The following is an 18591-nucleotide window of genomic DNA, read 5'->3' on the forward strand; positions in this document are numbered from 1 at the left end:
AATCTGACCTTTTTGGGGATGGTTTGTCAAGCAAAATGACTTCAGAACATCAAACATCCATGAAGACTCTTTATTTTATTTTTTTCATGCAGCAAAGAAATGACACATCATACCTTTATATATACAGTCATAACACTCTCCCCAAATCTACAAGTCACATTTTCACAGAAGTTGTCATACACCAAACAGCAGGTACATTACATTATTACATTAGATGCTATGTACAGTAAACACTTCTGTACATCCAGTATGATGAATAGAGGACTATCAGAGATGGGATGCAGTGAAGTCAAAGCGTTCAGACCCCTTAATGTTCTGAGTTCATTTTAAATGAATAAAATCATGAACTCTCAAGTATTCAGCGCCTTCATTGTGGCGCTTCAAATTGTAGTTTGGTTGGTCCTCTTTATGTTGAGATGTGGAAATATGAATGGATCAAACATTGTCTAAATGTGTGTTTTAGAGCGTATGTAAGGTCCAAAAACTTACACTGCGTGCCAGAAAAAAAAGCTGAAGTCTTTGATAAAACATAATTCTTAGTATGGGTAAAAAATATTTAAAGCTTTGAGATGTCCCTGGATAATACTGGCCCGGGTTACTGTAAAACAAGAAAAACTGAAACAACCTGGATTCTGTTTTGAAATAGCTCCGCCCACATGACAATTTGGGAAGGAAGATGGCTGTGAACCCAAAGACCACTAACAGAACCTGGTACTACCTCAGCCCAGATTAGTGAACCTGTCATATGGACAACCATCAAACATGTTACAGCAGCAACATGAATATCACTCTTCACTATCAACACTTGACAGACTGTAGTTGCCAAATTGCATTTGCACTGGTTATAGTCCACAAAGCAAGATTATCTGGTCTACCCTCTGTGAAGCGGGCCTGAAAGAAAAGTGACTTCATCCAAATATTACGGAAATTTGTTTAAATTTCAGCAGCCTGAGTTATTACATTGAAATTTTGAGATAACTTAAAAAATGTAAACTTATCGGTTGCAAAACAGGCTGAGGTAGCTGCAGGACCTTTTTTGTAGCAAAGTCCAAGTTTTAAAGCCGGCAGATCTGCCAAGAGGTCTGTAGATGACAGTTCACAGATTCTTCCTATTGAATCTGATGATGGTATAACGGGATCTCAGTGTGGATCACTGAACAAAAATATAAATTTATCCACATCTTCGGTGTGCAGAAAGTGAAAGGGGTCGGAGAGGACTAGGTACAGTTTCACTCCATCCCACTACTGCATACTGGATAATAATCTGCTTCGTTCTGGATTCAGATTCAGGTTGGTTCAGTTCACATTTTTTGGGTTTAGCGATCCACTGTCGTACCAGGAACAGAAAATAACTATGACAGAAATACTCCCAATACTTAGCCTGGTAGGAGGGGAGTAAACATTTTTAATAATACAAAACCAAACTATGGACAACCACTAACTGAGAATCATTTATCTTCAAAATGAAAACATGAAATAAAACCAGTGTTGGACTCCTAACTGCATTTCTGCAAATGCACATTACCATCTAAGTGCTGTTGCGCAACGTTTCCTTCATAACCTAGCACATTAGCAACACAATTTACTCACACAATCCTGCTAGATAGAATAATCCAAAACACACGCCCCTCTTCTCTTTCTGCAGCAATCATATCTGACTGAATTCTTCATGTCAACATTATCTCCAACTCTCAGGATATATTCAAGTATAAATGTTCAGCAACACGAATAAATAGAAGCACATCTGCAGCGCAGGCTCTGCTAACTTCAAGGTTATTTTCTTTTAAAATATTTGTTGTGATCAACCCAACATTTTAAGTCTCTAATGCATTATTCATTGCAGTTTCAAACCATTTCCCCTTAGGGAAAATGCATTAAAATATCTGTCAATAGCCTATAAGCACCAAGGTCTTACATACCAGTGTCTATCTTTGCTATGTTAGCTATCTGCAAGCACTGCATCAATAAAACTTTTAGTGTTTGCTTTTAACATCTCAGCAATAACAACGTCCAAAACATGAACCATTGTAAGGAATGTAAAGCTGAAGTGAGGAATATAACAAAAGTTCCCCTTCCGATCTCTCTGGGATGGATATGAACACACACACACACATGCGTACACTCACACCCCTTCATGGAGTATGAACCAGCCTGTCCCTGCTGAGCAGCCGGCCTCCACCGCTGCTATAGATGACCCCACATCTCTGGAGGGGGGAACTGGTCAACCTCTCCGACCTCGTTGCATGGGCGGTCTCCGAGAGTAAAAGCCAGCTTGTAGCGCAGACGCACCTTATCCTGCGAGGACAAGCAAAGAACATGCAAACTTACACACTCCTGCAGAAGGATTTGCAGCTCTGAAAATGCACTATTTGGACAAAAGTGTTGGGCTACCTATACATTAGACGTACAGGAGCTTTTATGGCATCCCATTCCAAATCCATAGGCATAGATTTGCAGTTATAACAGCTTCCTTAGGGGAAGACTTTGTACAGGATTTTGGAGTATCTGTGACGTGAGACAATGATGTTGAACAAGAGGACCTGTCTGGCAATCTTTGCTCTAGTTCTTCCCAAAGGTGTTCAGGGGGCAGGATTCTTTGCTGGCCAATCACCAAACAGATCCTTTATGTACTTTTTTTTGTACACTGGGGCAAAGTCATGCTAGAACAGAAACTGACTTGTTGCAGTGGTCACACCCCATCACAGCACCACACTGAAATTTAGAATAACCAACTTGTAAAGAAAGACTGCTTAAAACACCTAAATTCAAAGATTAAGCGGCGTAGTCCAACACTTTTGTCCACATAGTTTATGTATTGTTTGTATATTGTTGCAGCTGGAAGTGTTATTATGTAATCTACCTTTGCTGGATTGGCCAGCAGCATGATCTGAGTAATGGAGGCTGGAGGTAGAATGGGGTTAAAGGGTGCCAGTTCTGTTCCCGACGGGGGCTGCAGCTTCAGCTTCATCGACTGGTGGAAGACAAAAGGAAGAGTCAACGCTGTTCTTTTACGCCTTTATTAGAGGATTCACAGTTTTTCTTTGTGTTGCTGCAAGTGGCAAAGGGACATTTTGCACTATGAAGACTGAAAACTGTTGAAGCCTCATATCAGCTTTGCATGAACTTAGATAAAGAGAGGGATGGAACTGATTATCCATCATGAAAGATGACTTAAGGAAAGAGACTGAGCAATAGACATCACAAGTGAAAGATGAACTTAAGACATTGTGGATTAGCAAATAATTAAAGTTTCTTTCAGTTAAAATAGTCCATCCATCCATCCATCCATCCATCCATCGCTTTTGCAGGGAAGCAGCAGCCTAAGCAGTGCTCATCCAGCGGAACACCAAGGCATTCCCAGGACACCTGAGAGGTGTAATGTCTTCAGCGTGTGCATCAAGGTCTCCAGTGGACCTCCTTCCCAGTCAGACATGCCCAGAACACCTCAGCCAGGAGGTGTCCAGGAGCATCCTCGTCAGATGCTCAAACCACCTCAATTGTCTCCTTTTGAAGCAGAAGACTAGCAGCTCTACTCTCAGTCCCTTCAGAATCACTGAACTCCTCACTGACTCCAAGGGAGAGGCCAGTCACCCTTCACCCAGTCACAGAAATGAGAGAAAGCTCATTTCTGCTGCTTGTATCTGCGTAATGTATTCTTTCTGTCAACATCCAAAGCTTGTGACTACAGGTGAGGGTAGAGATGTAGACTGATCGGTAAATCGGCTCAGTGTCCCCAATCAGTCTATCAATCTGTAATAATGCAATATTCTGCAGTGAAGCTTGAGAAACAGACCAAGAACGCCCCTCTATGGCAAAGACATTCCCTCTATCAGCGTTCTCTCCCAGCTGGACAACGCACCCTGACACAGTGCAAAAACTGCCACGAACAAAGAGCCAAAGGCACTGACCTGTTGCTAGTTGAGGAACTGTCTATGCACCAGTGGGTCAGAGCTATTTTAACGGCAGAAGGAAGACCTCCACAACATTAGGTAGGTAGTTTTAAGATTATTGGCTGATTGGAGTATGTTCTTGGAAAGGTTTTAAAGCTGTGTTAAACATTTTTAGAAGGTGTTATTGGACAAGAAACATCCAATCATCCAATAACATTTCAGCTTATGAAAAATGAATTGATCTGATAGAGCTAAACTGTTTTCAAGCTTTAGAAATTCAGCCTGTCACTCTTTCAAGAGATCTAAAGAGAGACTTTTCCAGTTATCGCTCAGGAAATGAGTAGATGATAGGTCACAATGTAGGAGCCAATCAAAAGCAAACACTAGGTGATGCTCACAACGAAAGAACAGATGTGTTAATGTCTTTACCTTGGGCACAGCAGCTTGTAGGACCACATTGTGAACAGGCAGGGGTGCTGTATTAAGCATCGACACCACCATTACCAACACGTCAGGCCGCCCAGGGGGACAGTCGGAAGCAAAGTTGAGCAGCACGCGAACGCCATCCTTGTCATATGCAGTCACAGGTAAGACTTTACCTGAAGACACACAGAGAATAGCCAGTCAAGAAGAGGCAGCCATTAATTACCCTCTTAGCTGCTGAGCCCTGTCTTTGTCTCTTACTCGGTCTGATGGACTCCAGGGGGACGTGTACGTTGCTCAGGGAGATTTCATTGGCTCTAGCTGGGCTGCCATGGAGTGGAGGGTGGCAAGGGGACAGAGAGCGGAACAGCGGACTTCCTGGGGCTGAGTCGAAGCTGTGAGCCTTCACATGGGACAAGGCTGGAGAGCCAGGCAAGGGTCCTTGGAGAAGAGTTGCTGAAGAGGGAGAGCCCTGCACAGGTACGAGGGGCGGTGCTGCTGCAGGCACTCCAAAGCTGGTTCCTCTGGCCGTAGTCTGGTTGGATAAACTGAAAATCCCATTTAATAAATGCCAATAAGACCTCACAGTGCTGTTCTTGAAAAGTATAGGACACTTATGCCAAAATATCCTCAGATTAGTGCTTTACAAGACAGAATTACAGAAACTTTGCTACCATGAGAATTTAAAATACTGGTTTCAAATAAACAGTGGAGGGAAAAACATGAATAGATCACCTCTTGTGATCTGAAAAGCCCATCATGGCCAGGTCCTGCAGGTTCTGTAGACTGTGGGTGACAGCTGGCTCAGCTGGTGGCACCACTGGACCTGAACAAGCTACGCTGCCAAACATACCAACACTTGTTGCTGGGGCCTGTGGAGGACAGGAGGAGGAAAGATAATTTACTATTCTGTTACACACTGACTATATATCTGCAGTTAGTTATCCTAGTGTACCTGCAAGGAACTCCACTGGTTGGAGATTTCATCCAGCTTTGGTTTTGATTGGCTGCTCTGAGAGGTAGGAGGGTCATTCAGTCCTGGGAGACGATGCAGGCATTTGTCATCATACAAGATACAACAAAAACATGACTCGTTAGATGGTTTTCTCATTTAGCGCTTCACTAAAACACAATAAAAGCACATTTCCAAAACTGTCAAACTGCTCCTTTAATTCAATGAGACACGTTGGGGATGCTCTACCGAGAGACAGTAGCTCATCATCCAGGAGAGAGAGTGCAGTGGAGGCCTTGTTGGCAGGGGGATGACTCGGGCTGCTGCCCTGACTGCCAGTGAGGCGCTTGGGAGGAGGAGGCAGGACGGGGATGGGGATTACTGTGAGATCAGCAGCAACAGGATGTGAGGGCTGGGGTGGTAGAGCAGCAGGCTGTGGAGGGCTCGGAACATCAAGGCCGGCGAGGTCGATCAGTGTATCTGTGGTTTCTGCTGAGTGACACAGACATGAAAAGAGAATGCAGCAGATGTATTAGATACAAAAGGGCAATCAAGTTTTTAGAAAAAAAAACATAAAAAAAAATATCTCTGACCGCTCTCGCTGTGACCAGCTGTCGATAGAGGCTCTTCGCTGTCGCCGTTGATTGGTTGCCCCTCAACAATCTTCTTATAGGCGTTGATGACCCTGGAGAGGTCGTCGCTGGCCTGGAGGATGTCACCTGAGGAGCCGAAGGTCAGTGGTTATAGATTTTATGCACAAAAAGTGAAGACAGGGCTTGCTCAGTCAAACTGAGACCAATGTGACAAACCTAAACTGGTGTCATTGTCCTCCGTCTCAGTGGCCATTTTGAAAGCAGCTCGTCTCAGCTTGTCACAGCGCTCATAGAGCTCCTGAGAGGTGACACAAAGGACGTGCTGTACGGTTAACGTGCAGATGTGACACCAGCTGCTGTGTACTGCTGTTGTTAGAAACTTGACAGACATTAAAGAATTTTAAAATATCAAATGAAAACATCAGGTTCAAATTATATTTGATCAAAAACGCTGTGCATTCAGCCCACAATGAAATGATAAAACAAATTACTGGAGTGCAAAATATGAATATTACTTTATCCGTGCCTTTAAATACTGAACTGGAAATATCTGCTCCAACTTTTTCTGATTGTTGAATAAAGAATAAAGAAGATGACCCTGTTGAATTGTATGTGTGCTTTTTGTCTGCAGGGACCAAACAGCAACTTCCATGAAGGCACCCAAAGTGCCAAAAACTGCAGTTCCTCAAATGGCCACTTGAGGCTGGCTCCAAATACGAGGTTAAAATTTCCAATTTTTCAGTAGAAAAAAAACGTGTTTGTGTCCTGTATAGGTAATTTTTCCACTTAACAACAACTTTAGACATTCTGTTGTACATTAATTGCTGTGCTTGGGGTCACTGTTCTGTTGCATGACCCAATTTCAGCCAAGCTTCAGCTGTCAGACGGATGGCTTCCGAACTGTGTCCAGAATATTTTGGTAAACAGAAAGGTTCATGGGCAAAATGACTGCAAGGTGCCCTGTGGCTGCAAAACAAGCCCGAATCATCACCCCTCCAACATGAATGACAGGTGGGTCATCAACACAGGAGGGTTTAACTGTTAGCTCCTTGCTAGGGTTCACCTGAGCTAAATCAAATAACTGAACTGGAAGTGTCTGCTGTGTTTATGGTGTTTGTGCGTTTTTGAGCATTTTTATTCAGTATAGCATTGCATAGCTATCCATTCAGTTAACTGTACTCATCAAGTCCAACAAGAATGTGCTTCCATTTTTAAAATGAAGATATTATTTCATTTGCAATAATTAGCACGTGACTGTGTCTGTGCGATTCATCTTGCAGTCTATTGCTTTAGTTTTCGAAAAAACCTAGGTGGCTGGCTGATAACTCAAATCTGCACCATCTTGTCCAGTTATGGTCACTTGTGGTGACTAAAATCAATCTCAAAAGGCAGCTCACAAGCCAGTGGGTTACATCGCAGTGGTCACCTCCATCTTTTGTATACAGTCTATGGCATAGAATAGAATAGAATAGAATAGAATAATCCTTTAATTGTCCCACAAGGGGAAATTTGGGTGTAACAGCAGCAAGAAAGACACATATACAAACAAACAGTACACAAGACACAGAACAGAAACATACACAATTTTTACATATTTACATCAAGGACAATGGTTAGCAAAAACAGAGTACTGTACCGTTATTAAATAAAATAAAATTAAATACAGATAAGAGGCAAACCCAAGTTGTAGTGTGAATCGGTTGAATGGGCGCACACCTTAATTATCTCCTTGTCTGAGTCAGTGGAACTGTCTTTATTGTAGTGGGACAGCATCTCGGTCAGTAACTTGACGTTGATGTTCATCTCCTCCAGTGTGTGCATTCGCTTTGTAACCTTCTGCACCCGTGCCTCATCCTGGCAAAATATAAAACCCAATAAAGGGTTTTACATCAGAAAAATAGTCCAAAGTGCATTTAAAAAAGAACACAATGGCTGCAGTAAATAGTCTCATTCAAAAGGGTCTGACATGTCTCACCTCTTTCACCATGTTTTTGATTAATCTGTTGGCTTCCTGAAGATCTTCTGGGTTTTTACTCCGGAGAAGCTCAGCAAGCAGCTACACAGACACAGACATCAGTCTGCTTGTTGTAATAATATAAGTATACAGAGCATATTTACACTAAGACAAATGATTTCAATAGGATGAGGCAATCTCTCACCTTGCCCATGTCCTCGTTGTCAAACACAGGATGTTTAGGTCGCGTTGGAGGAGAAGGAATTAGAGTCCTGTCCAGCGGTAACTCTGGGTCATGTGCCACGAGGCCTGTCAAAGAGAGCAAGGACAGGACTGAGGAAGATGTGTCTTTATATCCTTTATGCTAATACTTTATGCTGACTGGTCCACATCCACACATACCCTGTCTCTTCAGCGTCTGGTAGGCTTCACCGATCTTGGTTTCACTGGGAAAAGCGACGGTCCAGCTGTACAGCATTTCAACAATCTTCAATTTTACCTTCTCAGGCGCACTGTCGCCCATGTACTGGAAATACAAATCAATGACTCATTAGCCACTCGGCACGTGTTTTATCAGCACGAAACCTACCTGAAGACGACCCACCTTTGGAGAAACAACTTTAATCAGCTCATTCAAAAATCTATATTTTCCGACTTCATTGTGAAACCGTCTGCCGCAGTTCTTCATACACGCCTCCAGCACCTGCCCACACGACATTTATGTGAATGGTTGGTTTAGTAGTTCGTAAAAATGTGCTTGCTGACGGTTCTGTGCAGCATTTCTTACTGTCAGAGCTTGAAGGGCTTCCCATTCTTGTGGAGAGTGGATTTTGTGTACGAGCAGCGTCACGGCTATCTGGGGACTGCAAAAAAAAGAGGCCGGAAAGAAAAAATAAATCCATAAATATATTCCTGTTCAAATTGAAAAAAAAATAAAAATAAAAATGCATTAGACATACCCTTCCAGTTCCTTGTTGATCTGATCACAGAAGCCAATGATGTACTCCCAATCCTCTTGCCGGTTTGTTGGATGGGTGGCTTTATCTGTAAGAGAAAGACCATTGCACCAACTAAACATATGCCATTAAGGAGCATCTTCTTCAGTGAATCTGATAGGTTCCTTCCTGTGAAAAGGGAGTTTTTCCTTCCCACTGTCACCATGTGCTTGCTCAAAGGGGGTTGCCTGATTGTTGGGGTTTTCTTTGTATTATTGTATGCCTGGAGGCCACTGTAGTTGTGATTTTGAGTTATATTAATAAAACAGATATTGGATCAGAAAACTGCATATAACATAAAGGCTCGACATTTACTCACTCCAAGTAAAAAATCCTGCTTACAAAGTGAGAACAAGCAGGCTAAAAAGTACTTGTTCTGCATTAATTATCATCTCTGACCGATATCTCTAAAGAATCTGATATTATCGGACTGTTGATAGTAGTCATCAGTGATGTATTATTATTGAGGCTGAATACTTTGTATACAGAGAGTTTAGTCTGACCCATTGTGATGATGAGGAAAAAAAGAAAAGCTCTGAACCAAACCCCCCCCCCAAATAATAACATAAAATAAAAAAATCAACATAAATATCAGGATTTGTTATTGGCCAAAATGTTCATTTAAACATCAGTATCAACCCAGAATTCACAACCACTGTGTCCCTAGTTTTATATTTTATGTATTTAATATTAATCCGTTTTTATTTGGGAATATACAAGACACATAAAAACAAAACTTGAAGTCAACAGACTCACAGACATCCCACAAGCACCACTGCCTCCTTATTCTTTCTCTACAACCAAGTTTTTAAAGACTGAAACTAAAAACACAGACCTGTATATAAACAGCCCCAAACACTCCCCTCCTGGTCATGCATCTATAAATAAGTACTTGCGCCACACACACACCTATTTGCCCTTGTTATCCTGCCCCACCCCGCCCTTAACCAGCCTAAAGGTATCTGGCATTAATCCACAGTGAAAGCCTTCCCCAATTCAAGCCTGAGGCCTTGCTCACTGCTTCATTATCAATAAATATTTATCATTCACATTTGGGGTTGGGGGTCCTTAAGTTTCTGTGGCTAATTACTAAGAGAAATCTGAAATGTGATAAGCTTTGAGGGCTCAAACCCCTTGCTTCCTTCTCTGCAATGTTTACTCTGCAGATTGTCAAAAGATGTGGCTGATCCTTTTAGTTTTTTAGGTTATTCAGTCCTTGCACCACTTTATCCACCACCTCAGATTTCCAGTCATCCACATACAGCACACACTGACTCACCCCCGTCTTGGGTAAACAAACTTATTGAGTAACCTGGGTTACCTGGTTTAATCTTCACAACACCTTCTATTTAAATGTTTGCACAATACAAATCTCAAAAGCCAAACAAAAACACAGCAATATTTCTTACATATATATACACATGTATGTATATACATTAACTATATATACACATCTGAGTCCCGTGTGCTGATCCCGACAATGCAGTGACTGTTACAACTCCTCCCCTGTGTAATAACAGATGCATTGTCCACAGTTTCCAGTGCTGTGCATTCATCTCCCACACCCATCTGTTTCTGCCATGAAAGCTGCGCTCAAGCTGTACAGCGAGGGGTAACTATCCGCGGAGCTCCGCGCCTCTGCACAATCACTGCACGCACTGATCTGTCACTGGCAAAGACTTGTGTTTATTACAGCTCTCCACCCATTCAGCTAAACATGCAGACACTGATTGGACTGGGCTGGCAGCCTGGATCTCTGCTCAAACTGCAGGAAAACCGCTTTCGACGAGGCGCTGACAGCTTCTGCACACGCTGATTTTCTCCTCCGTCACAGCGGAGCAACGCGTCTAGCTAATTAGCCATGCTATTTAATTAATAAAAATGGGATTAATAACTCACTGAGCCAAGATTCAAGCGACTCCCCTTCCTGGTACGCCATAGCACTACAAACATCGCGTGATGTCACCGGCGTGTGCGCGAGAGTCCGAAGAAAATAATTGTCGGAATTAATTTCACAAAAAGACAAAATATCTTCTTTCAAAATATATAATTCTTCAATTTTGGCACTAAAAATGTCAAATGAGAAATTTCAGAAAGCAGCATTTTTTTTTTATTCCAAAGGCACCTGCGAGACTTCTAACCCGGGGTCCTAACCGACGCTCACACTTTCAAGATGGCTGCTTCCATCTCAGGATTATTAAAACCTTGGACGCCGAGGTAAAAAAAAAAAAAAAAAGCCTTTTACGAACACATTAGCTGGCGGTTTCGAGTTGTACGCTATTTATACATTAATATAATTTGAGTGACTACAGATTAAACTAACTAGCTGTGGTATTACATTTAAACCAGTCCCCCAGAGAGGTAAAGGCACGGGTGCAGCGTTTAGCACATTTTTATTTTTATTTTTATTAAGGCAGAATTGACAATTTCTTTCTTTATCAATAGATTATCTTATCGTTTTGAAAATAATGATAAATGGATCCCACATGTAATTAATATCTGCATGTTTTCACTTATTATTTTTTATTATTTATAAAACAAATCAGCAAATATACTCATCGGCCGTTTGTTTTTAGGTACAGCTGTTCAGCTGCTCGTTAACAAAATATCTATTCAGCCAATCACATGGCACCAACTGAGTTCATTTAGACATGGTCAAGACGACCGGCTCAAGTTCAAACTGACTATCGGAATAAGGAAGACAGGTGAAGCAGATGAGCTCCAGTTGCAGAAGTCCTCACCGGCTGCCATCTCTGTCAGCTAAGAACAGGAAAATGAGGCTACAATTTACACAGACTCAACAAAATTGGACAAAAAAGATTGGAAATACGTTACCTGGTGTAATGAGTCTTGATTTCTGCTGCGACGTTTGGATGGTAGGGTCAGCATTGGTGTAGTGGATATTTTTCCTTGAGCACCTTAGCACCGACTTTCATTTAAACACCACAGCATACCTGAGTGTTTTTGCTGATCACGTCCATCTCTTTATGACCAAGTTAATCATCTTCGGTTTGCTGCTTCCTGAATGCTCCAAGTCACAAAGCTCACATGATCTCAAACTTGCCACAGTCACCAGATCTCATCTCCAATAAACCATCGTTAGTTTGTGATAGAACAAGAGATTCACATAATGGATGTGTGACAAATCTGCAGCAACTGTGTGTGCTGTCATGTCAATATGGACCCAAATCTCTGAGGAATGTTTCCAACACCTTTTTGAATTTATGCCAAAAAAATTGAAAATTAATGCAAAAGGCAACCCAGTACTAGCAAGGTGTGTCAAATGAAGTGGGTGGTGACTGTGGACATCTTTTAGAGTATCTTGCTTTGTTTGACCAGCAGCCTGTAACCCAGATATTTAGTTCACAGCTATATAATTCTGGGAAGAAGCTGAGAGAACCTAAATTTTAAAAAAAGAAGAAGAAATACTAGAATTTTTGGTGATTGACTGACAAATAATGAAGAAATCCCTGATTCACATAGACATTTCTGCTGTGTATTGACAGGCTGTTATTGGATTTATTTAGTGGTGCTGTTTACTGTGTACTTGGGTTTTAGCCTTGTGTTTTACAGCAGGGTTTTCAAGGATACGTGACCATAGGAAAGTGAAAAAAATTTGAACAGTTTTAATGTGATCGATTCCTTGCAAATGGTCCAATCGATTAACTCTGTGAGTTATACTTGGCGATGACCCCAATCATAACCATTTGCTTTAGAGAAACACAAAAAGGATTTTTTTTGATAGATTAGGATTAGTTTAAGTTTTTTTTTCTTCAGCTGACAGTGAGGTCTGTCTGCAGACACAAACTACCCCGTAACTTTGAGAAACTCTGTTCTGTCATTTGTTTGCAGAGTGTTCCTGGTGAGATGGAGCAGATACAACCCTTATTATCTGGAGCCTGAAGTCAGCAAGGAGGCCTACAGCCGACCAGAAACGGAGCTGAGTGCCGAGGAGAAGGAACAGCGTGAGCTCAAGGCCCTCAGGCCCATCAAGGCAGCCACCAGCGGGGTCACAAGCTCTGTTTTTGATGACCCAGTCGTCAGGTAGACTCACATCTCAGCTCACAACAACAGGAAAGATGTGTGCATAGGAATGTTCATGTCAGGTGATGATTTTTGTCTTTGTTTTTCAGTAAATTCATCAACATGATGATGGAACATGGAAACAAGGTTTTGGCTAGAGAGATCATGACACAGGTAAAAAAAAAAACAATGTAATAATAAATAGCAGAGATGTCAACAGCAGTCTAAATAAACGGTAAATAGATAACTACTACTTGTCTTGTGTTTAGACGCTGGAGAACATAAAGAAGAAGCAGGTGGAGAAGTATCACAAAGCTTCTGAGGGGGAGAGGGAAGCGATCGAGTGTAACCCCTACACCATCTTTCATCAGGCTCTGGAGAACTGCAAGCCTGTCGTTGGGCTAGCCAGCATACAGAAAGGTGGAAAATACTACCAGGTCAGTAATGACACACACCATTGCCTGCACAGAAAACACAGAAAAATAAGATTCAATTCAGTTTTATTTATATAGAGCCAAGTCACAAGTTGCCTCAAGGCAACATAAAGACTCTACAATAATATAGAGAAAAGCCCAACAGTCACATGACCCTTATGAGAAAGTATTTGGTGACAGTGGGAAGGAAAAACTCCCCTTTAACGGGAAAAAATCTCCAGCTGTATTGGCACCAGGGAGGGGCATCTATCTGCCATAACTGATGAGAGGAGGGAGACGGGACAAATGATGCTTTTCAACAGCTTCCACACTTTAAAAATGGGACACACAGTTTGTCTTTGTGGTTTGCTTTTTAGACACATCTGCTGATCTTATATCCGCAAAGCATAAAGGTTAGTAATTGCATTACTTTGGCCTCTGACCCCACCCAGGTGCCCATTCCACTCACGGACAACAGGCGGCGCTTCCTCGCCATGAAGTGGATGATCACAGAGTGCCGGGACAACAAACACCGACGCACGCACATGTATGAAAAACTCTCCCAGGAGCTGCTGGCAGCCTTTGGCAAAGAGGGCAACGTGATCAAGAAGAAGTACGAGCTGCACAAAATGGCTGAAGCCAACAGAGCCTATGCTCACTACCGCTGGTGGTAGAAAGCAGCGAAACGGCGTCGACTGAAATCTGATGACTAACAGACTGGACAGAAGTCAGGTTGGCTGCAAAGAGCCGCAGCAGCTCAAAGTGCTGACATGTGAAAATCATTTGGACTGTAAAATGCTGTCAGAGAGATGAAGCGTATATAAAGAAGAACTGAACATGGCTTACTGTCACTTTTGTATTAATGAAGCTGTACTGTGTACAAGTGTGTATTTGCAATAATAAACGCAAATAATACAAACTTACAAAGATTTATTAGAACAAACTTTCATTTAATGCACAACCCAATCATAAAAAAGAAAAAATGGAAAGTGTAGTAAAAAATAGATTCATGTTACAGTCAGGTCTGTGGAGTCATTTAGGGATTTGGTTAAGTCCTTCTTTGACTCATTGCAGTTTAACACACAAACTTATGTTTTTCTTGGTTTTGTTAATTTGACCCAAGAATTTGTAAGAAAAAAAAACCCAACGGCTGAAATTTAAATCTCCCTACACTAACAAAGAAAATGATTTTAGGAGACAAAATACTTCAGTGCATCTGTGAGCGGCTTTTAAGTAACTTCTTTGTTTTTATCATTGTCAGACTGCCTTAAAGTCAAATTTCAACATACATTCTACAGATCATGGTTATGAAAACGACCACATTTGAAAGATGTAATATTTTAACAGCAGGGCACCTATGCCTGAGCAAACTCCTGAAAGCCATGGTGGACTATCAAATGTAGTGTTGCTGGTGTAAAGAGAAGTTAAATTGTTTTGAAAAAACACTTTTTTATGAGCTTTGCAATCATAACTGACCTGCAAAAGGAGCTTCGATAAAGGAGAAGAAAACAGATCCCTCTGCCTCTTAAGGTAAAAATAAACATGTCGGTCTTTATGGAGTCGTTGGTACCATGTGATGGTATTCAAGTTACATCGGCGCAGCTTGTTTAACAAATATTTTATATCAAGGAATCTGTTGTTTCTGCAGAAAAGCGGTTTAACCAATTGCTTGGTCTGCTGTTAGTAACAAAAATAAAATAAATCCCTGAATTAGGACTCTGCCAAACTGATCACTAACAGGAGTTTTACAGGACAAAGTAAGCAGAAACTCTTCCCATCGCAATTTAAAACCTTTTCAAAATTTTTAGTTTACACTAAAATATCAAAATAATCAAATCAGGTTTCATCTGACTGGAATGTCATTTGGATTTGGTAAACTTAGGTTGCAATATTCTCTCAAAACAGGAATGCTAGAATGATTAAAAATGTAAAAAACAAAACAAATTTGCCTCAGCTCCTCTAGCTGCATCAAACCTGAACACAAACATCTTTGAAACAAAGTGAACCTGAATGTGGTCAAACCTCGTTAACTCAACTTCAGCTCCGCGTGACCTATTGCACATTCCACATCCACAGCACGCTTCAGGAACATTGTATTAGTCTTTTTAGAGAAATCACCATCTTCTCAAACTCCTCCTCAGATTGCCTGGTAGATATTGCTATCTATCCTCAAAAAGCTGGTTTTGTAATCAATGGCGCTTGAGTAGTGTCCAAGGTGCTTGAAGGCTCTAGTGCTCAGCGCCCTGCTCCTTGAGTCCTAGTCAGCTATTTCACTGTAGTAGTACTTGTGAGCGGTGCTGCTGAGCATCCAACCTCCGGCCCTGAATTCCAGGATCTCCAGCAGCAGCAGGCGGGCCATGGACGTGAGGCCCTCCTGGAGGAGAAAGCCGTCCCGCAGCAGGAAGAACAGGTCATTCATCCGCTGGCTGTCTGCCTTCTCCAGCTGCTCTCCGATGCGATGCAGCTGCACCACCAGACAGTCCACCTGTGGAGAAAGGTGGCGACGCCTCAGTAAAAACGAACGTCACACTAAAGGGGAGATTATGTTTCGCTGTGGTTAGGGTAAACTGTCAGCAGCTATGGACTGCCCAGATGTGGGCTGAAGTAAAACTAAAAGAGGCCATGCTTCTCATACTGCATTTTTTAAAATCTTTGATGGGTTTTTTGGTGCTTCTCTGGCCCACTTTTCAACTAATCAACACAGTGTCATCCATGTCAAACAATGTGCAGTTAGGATGCTGGAGGATGGCATGGGAGCCCCTTTGCAGTGGTTGAAAATTTTCTGTGTAGGTGCTTCATAGGCAAATACGCACACAAGCGTGGTAGCATAAATTAAGCACTAAAAAGTATGCCTTTGCCACGTATCTATATTATATAGAATTTAAAATTCAACTGAAATTAAGTTAAAAGTCATGAAATAATCTCTCTTCATATACACACATATTTGTAAACATTTGTACACAACAATGTGAGGTCTTCCTCAAAATTACAACCCTTTGGCTACTTTATAGAAAAATGGCTATTAAAGTCTTTTTAACCTTTAAAATGAAAGGTGACTGTTCTACCATGCAGAAAAAAGTGGAAGTTCACTGGCCAAAATGCAATTACGAAAGCTTCAGCAATCAATTGAGATGATTTAGTTTTTTATTAGCCTTTTTGGATTTATATGCACTTGTAGTCAGACAAAAACACCTACTGGAACAGGAGGTATATCGACTGACTATACAAAGCAACCCCACTCCCCCAATCAGTCCTGAAAACCACTATAGCACTTTTATACTTATATGCCAATGACTGATAAATACTTTCTCCAGATATCGCCCTCACCTCATCCTCATTCATTAGAGCGTCTGGTTTGGCCAACCTCATCAGGCAGTCATACACAGGATGAACCAGGGCCACCATCGGCATGTTGTTCACCTAAAAAACAGTGTGGAGAGTCCTTACAGCAGCTCAGTATTATCAACATAAAACAAAAGGAAACTGTGTTAAGTCCTTGACTCTGATTTCTCTTACACAAAAGCCAGGATTGAGTAGTCTTACAATAAGGATCACTCTGTTTAAAATGCCAGTGGCTCCAAGCATGGATGAAACCTGAGTGTGTTAGAACCACACCTTTCAGGCTCATCTTTACACTGCCAATGAATAAACCCCTTACTAAATGAAAATGAGACATGACCTAGATTTTAGAAGCAGCATAATTAGCATCTTTTCAAATTTTAGTGGTTGTTCCTGGACACTTAAATGTGCTGCAGTGAACATATTAGGACCCCCAAGTCCTCTTAATAAGGACAATGAAAAGGTTCCACTTTTAATCGGAATCGGTTTCCCCTTCCTAAATTTTAATACTCAAAACTCTCTCTGGCTCTTACTTTGAGGTAGTCGAAGATGTTGCAGATGAACGTGACATAGCACACCCACTCCTGCAGAGAGCGTGCCCTCATCTCCTCGCGTTCTTTGAACTCCTGCTGGAGTCGGTTCAACAAGTGTCTCCTGAACACGTTTCCATTGTTCTGCTTGGCTTCAGCCTGCAGAAAGTGTCAAGCAAAGTGTCAGACAGATAACAGTGGGAGGGTGGACAAAAAGTGGGAGCTTGAATGTAATATATAGGTGGGACTTACTGACCTGCACTATAGTGTAGCAAATACGCCCAGCCTCTTTGCTGAACACGGGGTCCTTCAAAGACTGATCCACAATGATGTTGGATACTTTCTCCAGGTTCACCAGAGATGGATCTAAAAAAGAGAGAATATGTTTAAGTGCTTTTTTCTTTTTTACAGCTTCCAAAAATGACACACATGAAGAAGTTGAAGGCTGACCTTTCAAGGCTGTTTTTAGTAACCTCTGCGTGTCCAGGTCAAATGACTGGATCCGGTAGTCTTCAGCAGAGTTTTCCATTACAGATGCAAGTAAACAAATTACACGGGAGGGCTGTCACCTGTGGAAATCAGACAGTTACTGCAGGCGTTTTCATGCAGAATATAAGCTTTTCAAAAACAGATCAAAAGGCCACAGCCGGAGACATCCGGGCACTTTTGGTGACCACAATACATGTAAAATACTGTACAGTCATCAAATTGGCTGGCCCCCGGCCGCAGCTCATTCACTGAGGGATGGAGGGGATTATACAACCCAGGTCAACTAAAAAGTTCACCGAACACCCAACCAAGCATGAGCCAAGTTATCTTCACCAATGTTACTTCCATATTCCATATTCAACTAGGTAACGTTAGTTTAGTGTAAGAACACGTAAAATTTCATCTAACGGTAGCTTCGTTTTCAACAACATTAACAACAACCATTACAGCTGTAGTGGAAACCAAACGTTAACGGCTAGCATTGACGCTAACGAATCAGAGTGGAGTTTAATACCCAGCCTACACTTGTGTTATAACCGCCCGCTGAAAGGTACAAATGGGTAAATACTTTCCCGAACTGAAAGAAAACGGTGGTTAAATAATTGACCAAAAATTGGAGGATTATTATGTGACAATTATACCTATTTAATGCCAATTTGTCACATCTACGCTCAGGTAGGTAGGGGTATGCTCTGGTAGGCAGCGTTTCTTCGACGCAACCCTAACCTTTCGAAGATGAAGTATCAACAGAAAGATGAGTCCCTCCTCTCTTTTCTTCGCCGCAGAGCCTATGGTCTTCGCCTAACCCAAAGTTAACGTAAACGAAGCCCTTAGTCTTGTACTTTCGAGGCCTGTCTACGCCATAGATGTCTTAAATAAAAGAGAATGCGAGTTTTAAGTAGTTGCTTGCTGAATTTGACACGGTGTAGTGAGGCACGGACTTATCTTGACGTGATATGTCATCTTGGAGAATCTCTTCCGACCCGGCAG

The 18591-nt window shown here is 41.8% G+C and overlaps 3 protein-coding genes across 4 annotated transcripts; 1 reads left to right on the top strand and 2 right to left on the bottom strand.

The window, feature by feature from the left end:
* Nucleotides 1-2087: 2087 nt before the first annotated feature.
* gga3b (golgi associated, gamma adaptin ear containing, ARF binding protein 3b) lies at nucleotides 2088-10958 on the bottom strand. 2 transcript variants are annotated; one of them, XM_063471727.1, is made up of 17 exons: nucleotides 10707-10958; nucleotides 8772-8856; nucleotides 8600-8675; nucleotides 8417-8515; nucleotides 8215-8338; nucleotides 8018-8121; nucleotides 7834-7914; nucleotides 7575-7712; nucleotides 6075-6156; nucleotides 5859-5984; nucleotides 5515-5757; nucleotides 5269-5351; nucleotides 5049-5185; nucleotides 4575-4861; nucleotides 4320-4489; nucleotides 2861-2971; nucleotides 2088-2295 (listed from the first exon to the last, which is right to left on the bottom strand). In XM_063471727.1, exons 1-17 carry the CDS (start codon nucleotides 10744-10746, stop codon nucleotides 2185-2187), a joined length of 2097 nt encoding a protein of 698 aa, XP_063327797.1. In that variant the 5' UTR covers nucleotides 10747-10958; the 3' UTR covers nucleotides 2088-2184. The 2 variants fall into 2 exon arrangements, with proteins under 2 accessions (XP_063327797.1, XP_063327798.1); XM_063471728.1 differs by having other exon boundaries at nucleotides 5515-5754; nucleotides 10707-10956.
* A 10-nt stretch (nucleotides 10959-10968) lies between these two features.
* Nucleotides 10969-14120, top strand: mrps7 (mitochondrial ribosomal protein S7). The gene is made up of 5 exons (XM_063471731.1): nucleotides 10969-11024; nucleotides 12660-12851; nucleotides 12941-13004; nucleotides 13100-13267; nucleotides 13696-14120. The coding sequence occupies exons 1-5, from the start codon at nucleotides 10981-10983 to the stop codon at nucleotides 13915-13917; spliced, it is 690 nt and encodes a 229-aa protein (XP_063327801.1). The 5' UTR covers nucleotides 10969-10980; the 3' UTR covers nucleotides 13918-14120.
* A 36-nt stretch (nucleotides 14121-14156) lies between these two features.
* Nucleotides 14157-18333, bottom strand: mif4gdb (MIF4G domain containing b). The gene is made up of 6 exons (XM_063471730.1): nucleotides 18243-18333; nucleotides 17563-17681; nucleotides 17369-17478; nucleotides 17116-17271; nucleotides 16571-16663; nucleotides 14157-15728 (listed from the first exon to the last, which is right to left on the bottom strand). Exons 2-6 carry the CDS (start codon nucleotides 17639-17641, stop codon nucleotides 15501-15503), a joined length of 666 nt encoding a protein of 221 aa, XP_063327800.1. The 5' UTR covers nucleotides 17642-17681; nucleotides 18243-18333; the 3' UTR covers nucleotides 14157-15500.
* Nucleotides 18334-18591: the final 258 nt, after the last annotated feature.

This window comes from Pelmatolapia mariae, linkage group LG4 (genome assembly GCF_036321145.2).
Source record: "Pelmatolapia mariae isolate MD_Pm_ZW linkage group LG4, Pm_UMD_F_2, whole genome shotgun sequence".
Taxonomy (NCBI): Eukaryota; Metazoa; Chordata; class Actinopteri; order Cichliformes; family Cichlidae; genus Pelmatolapia; species Pelmatolapia mariae.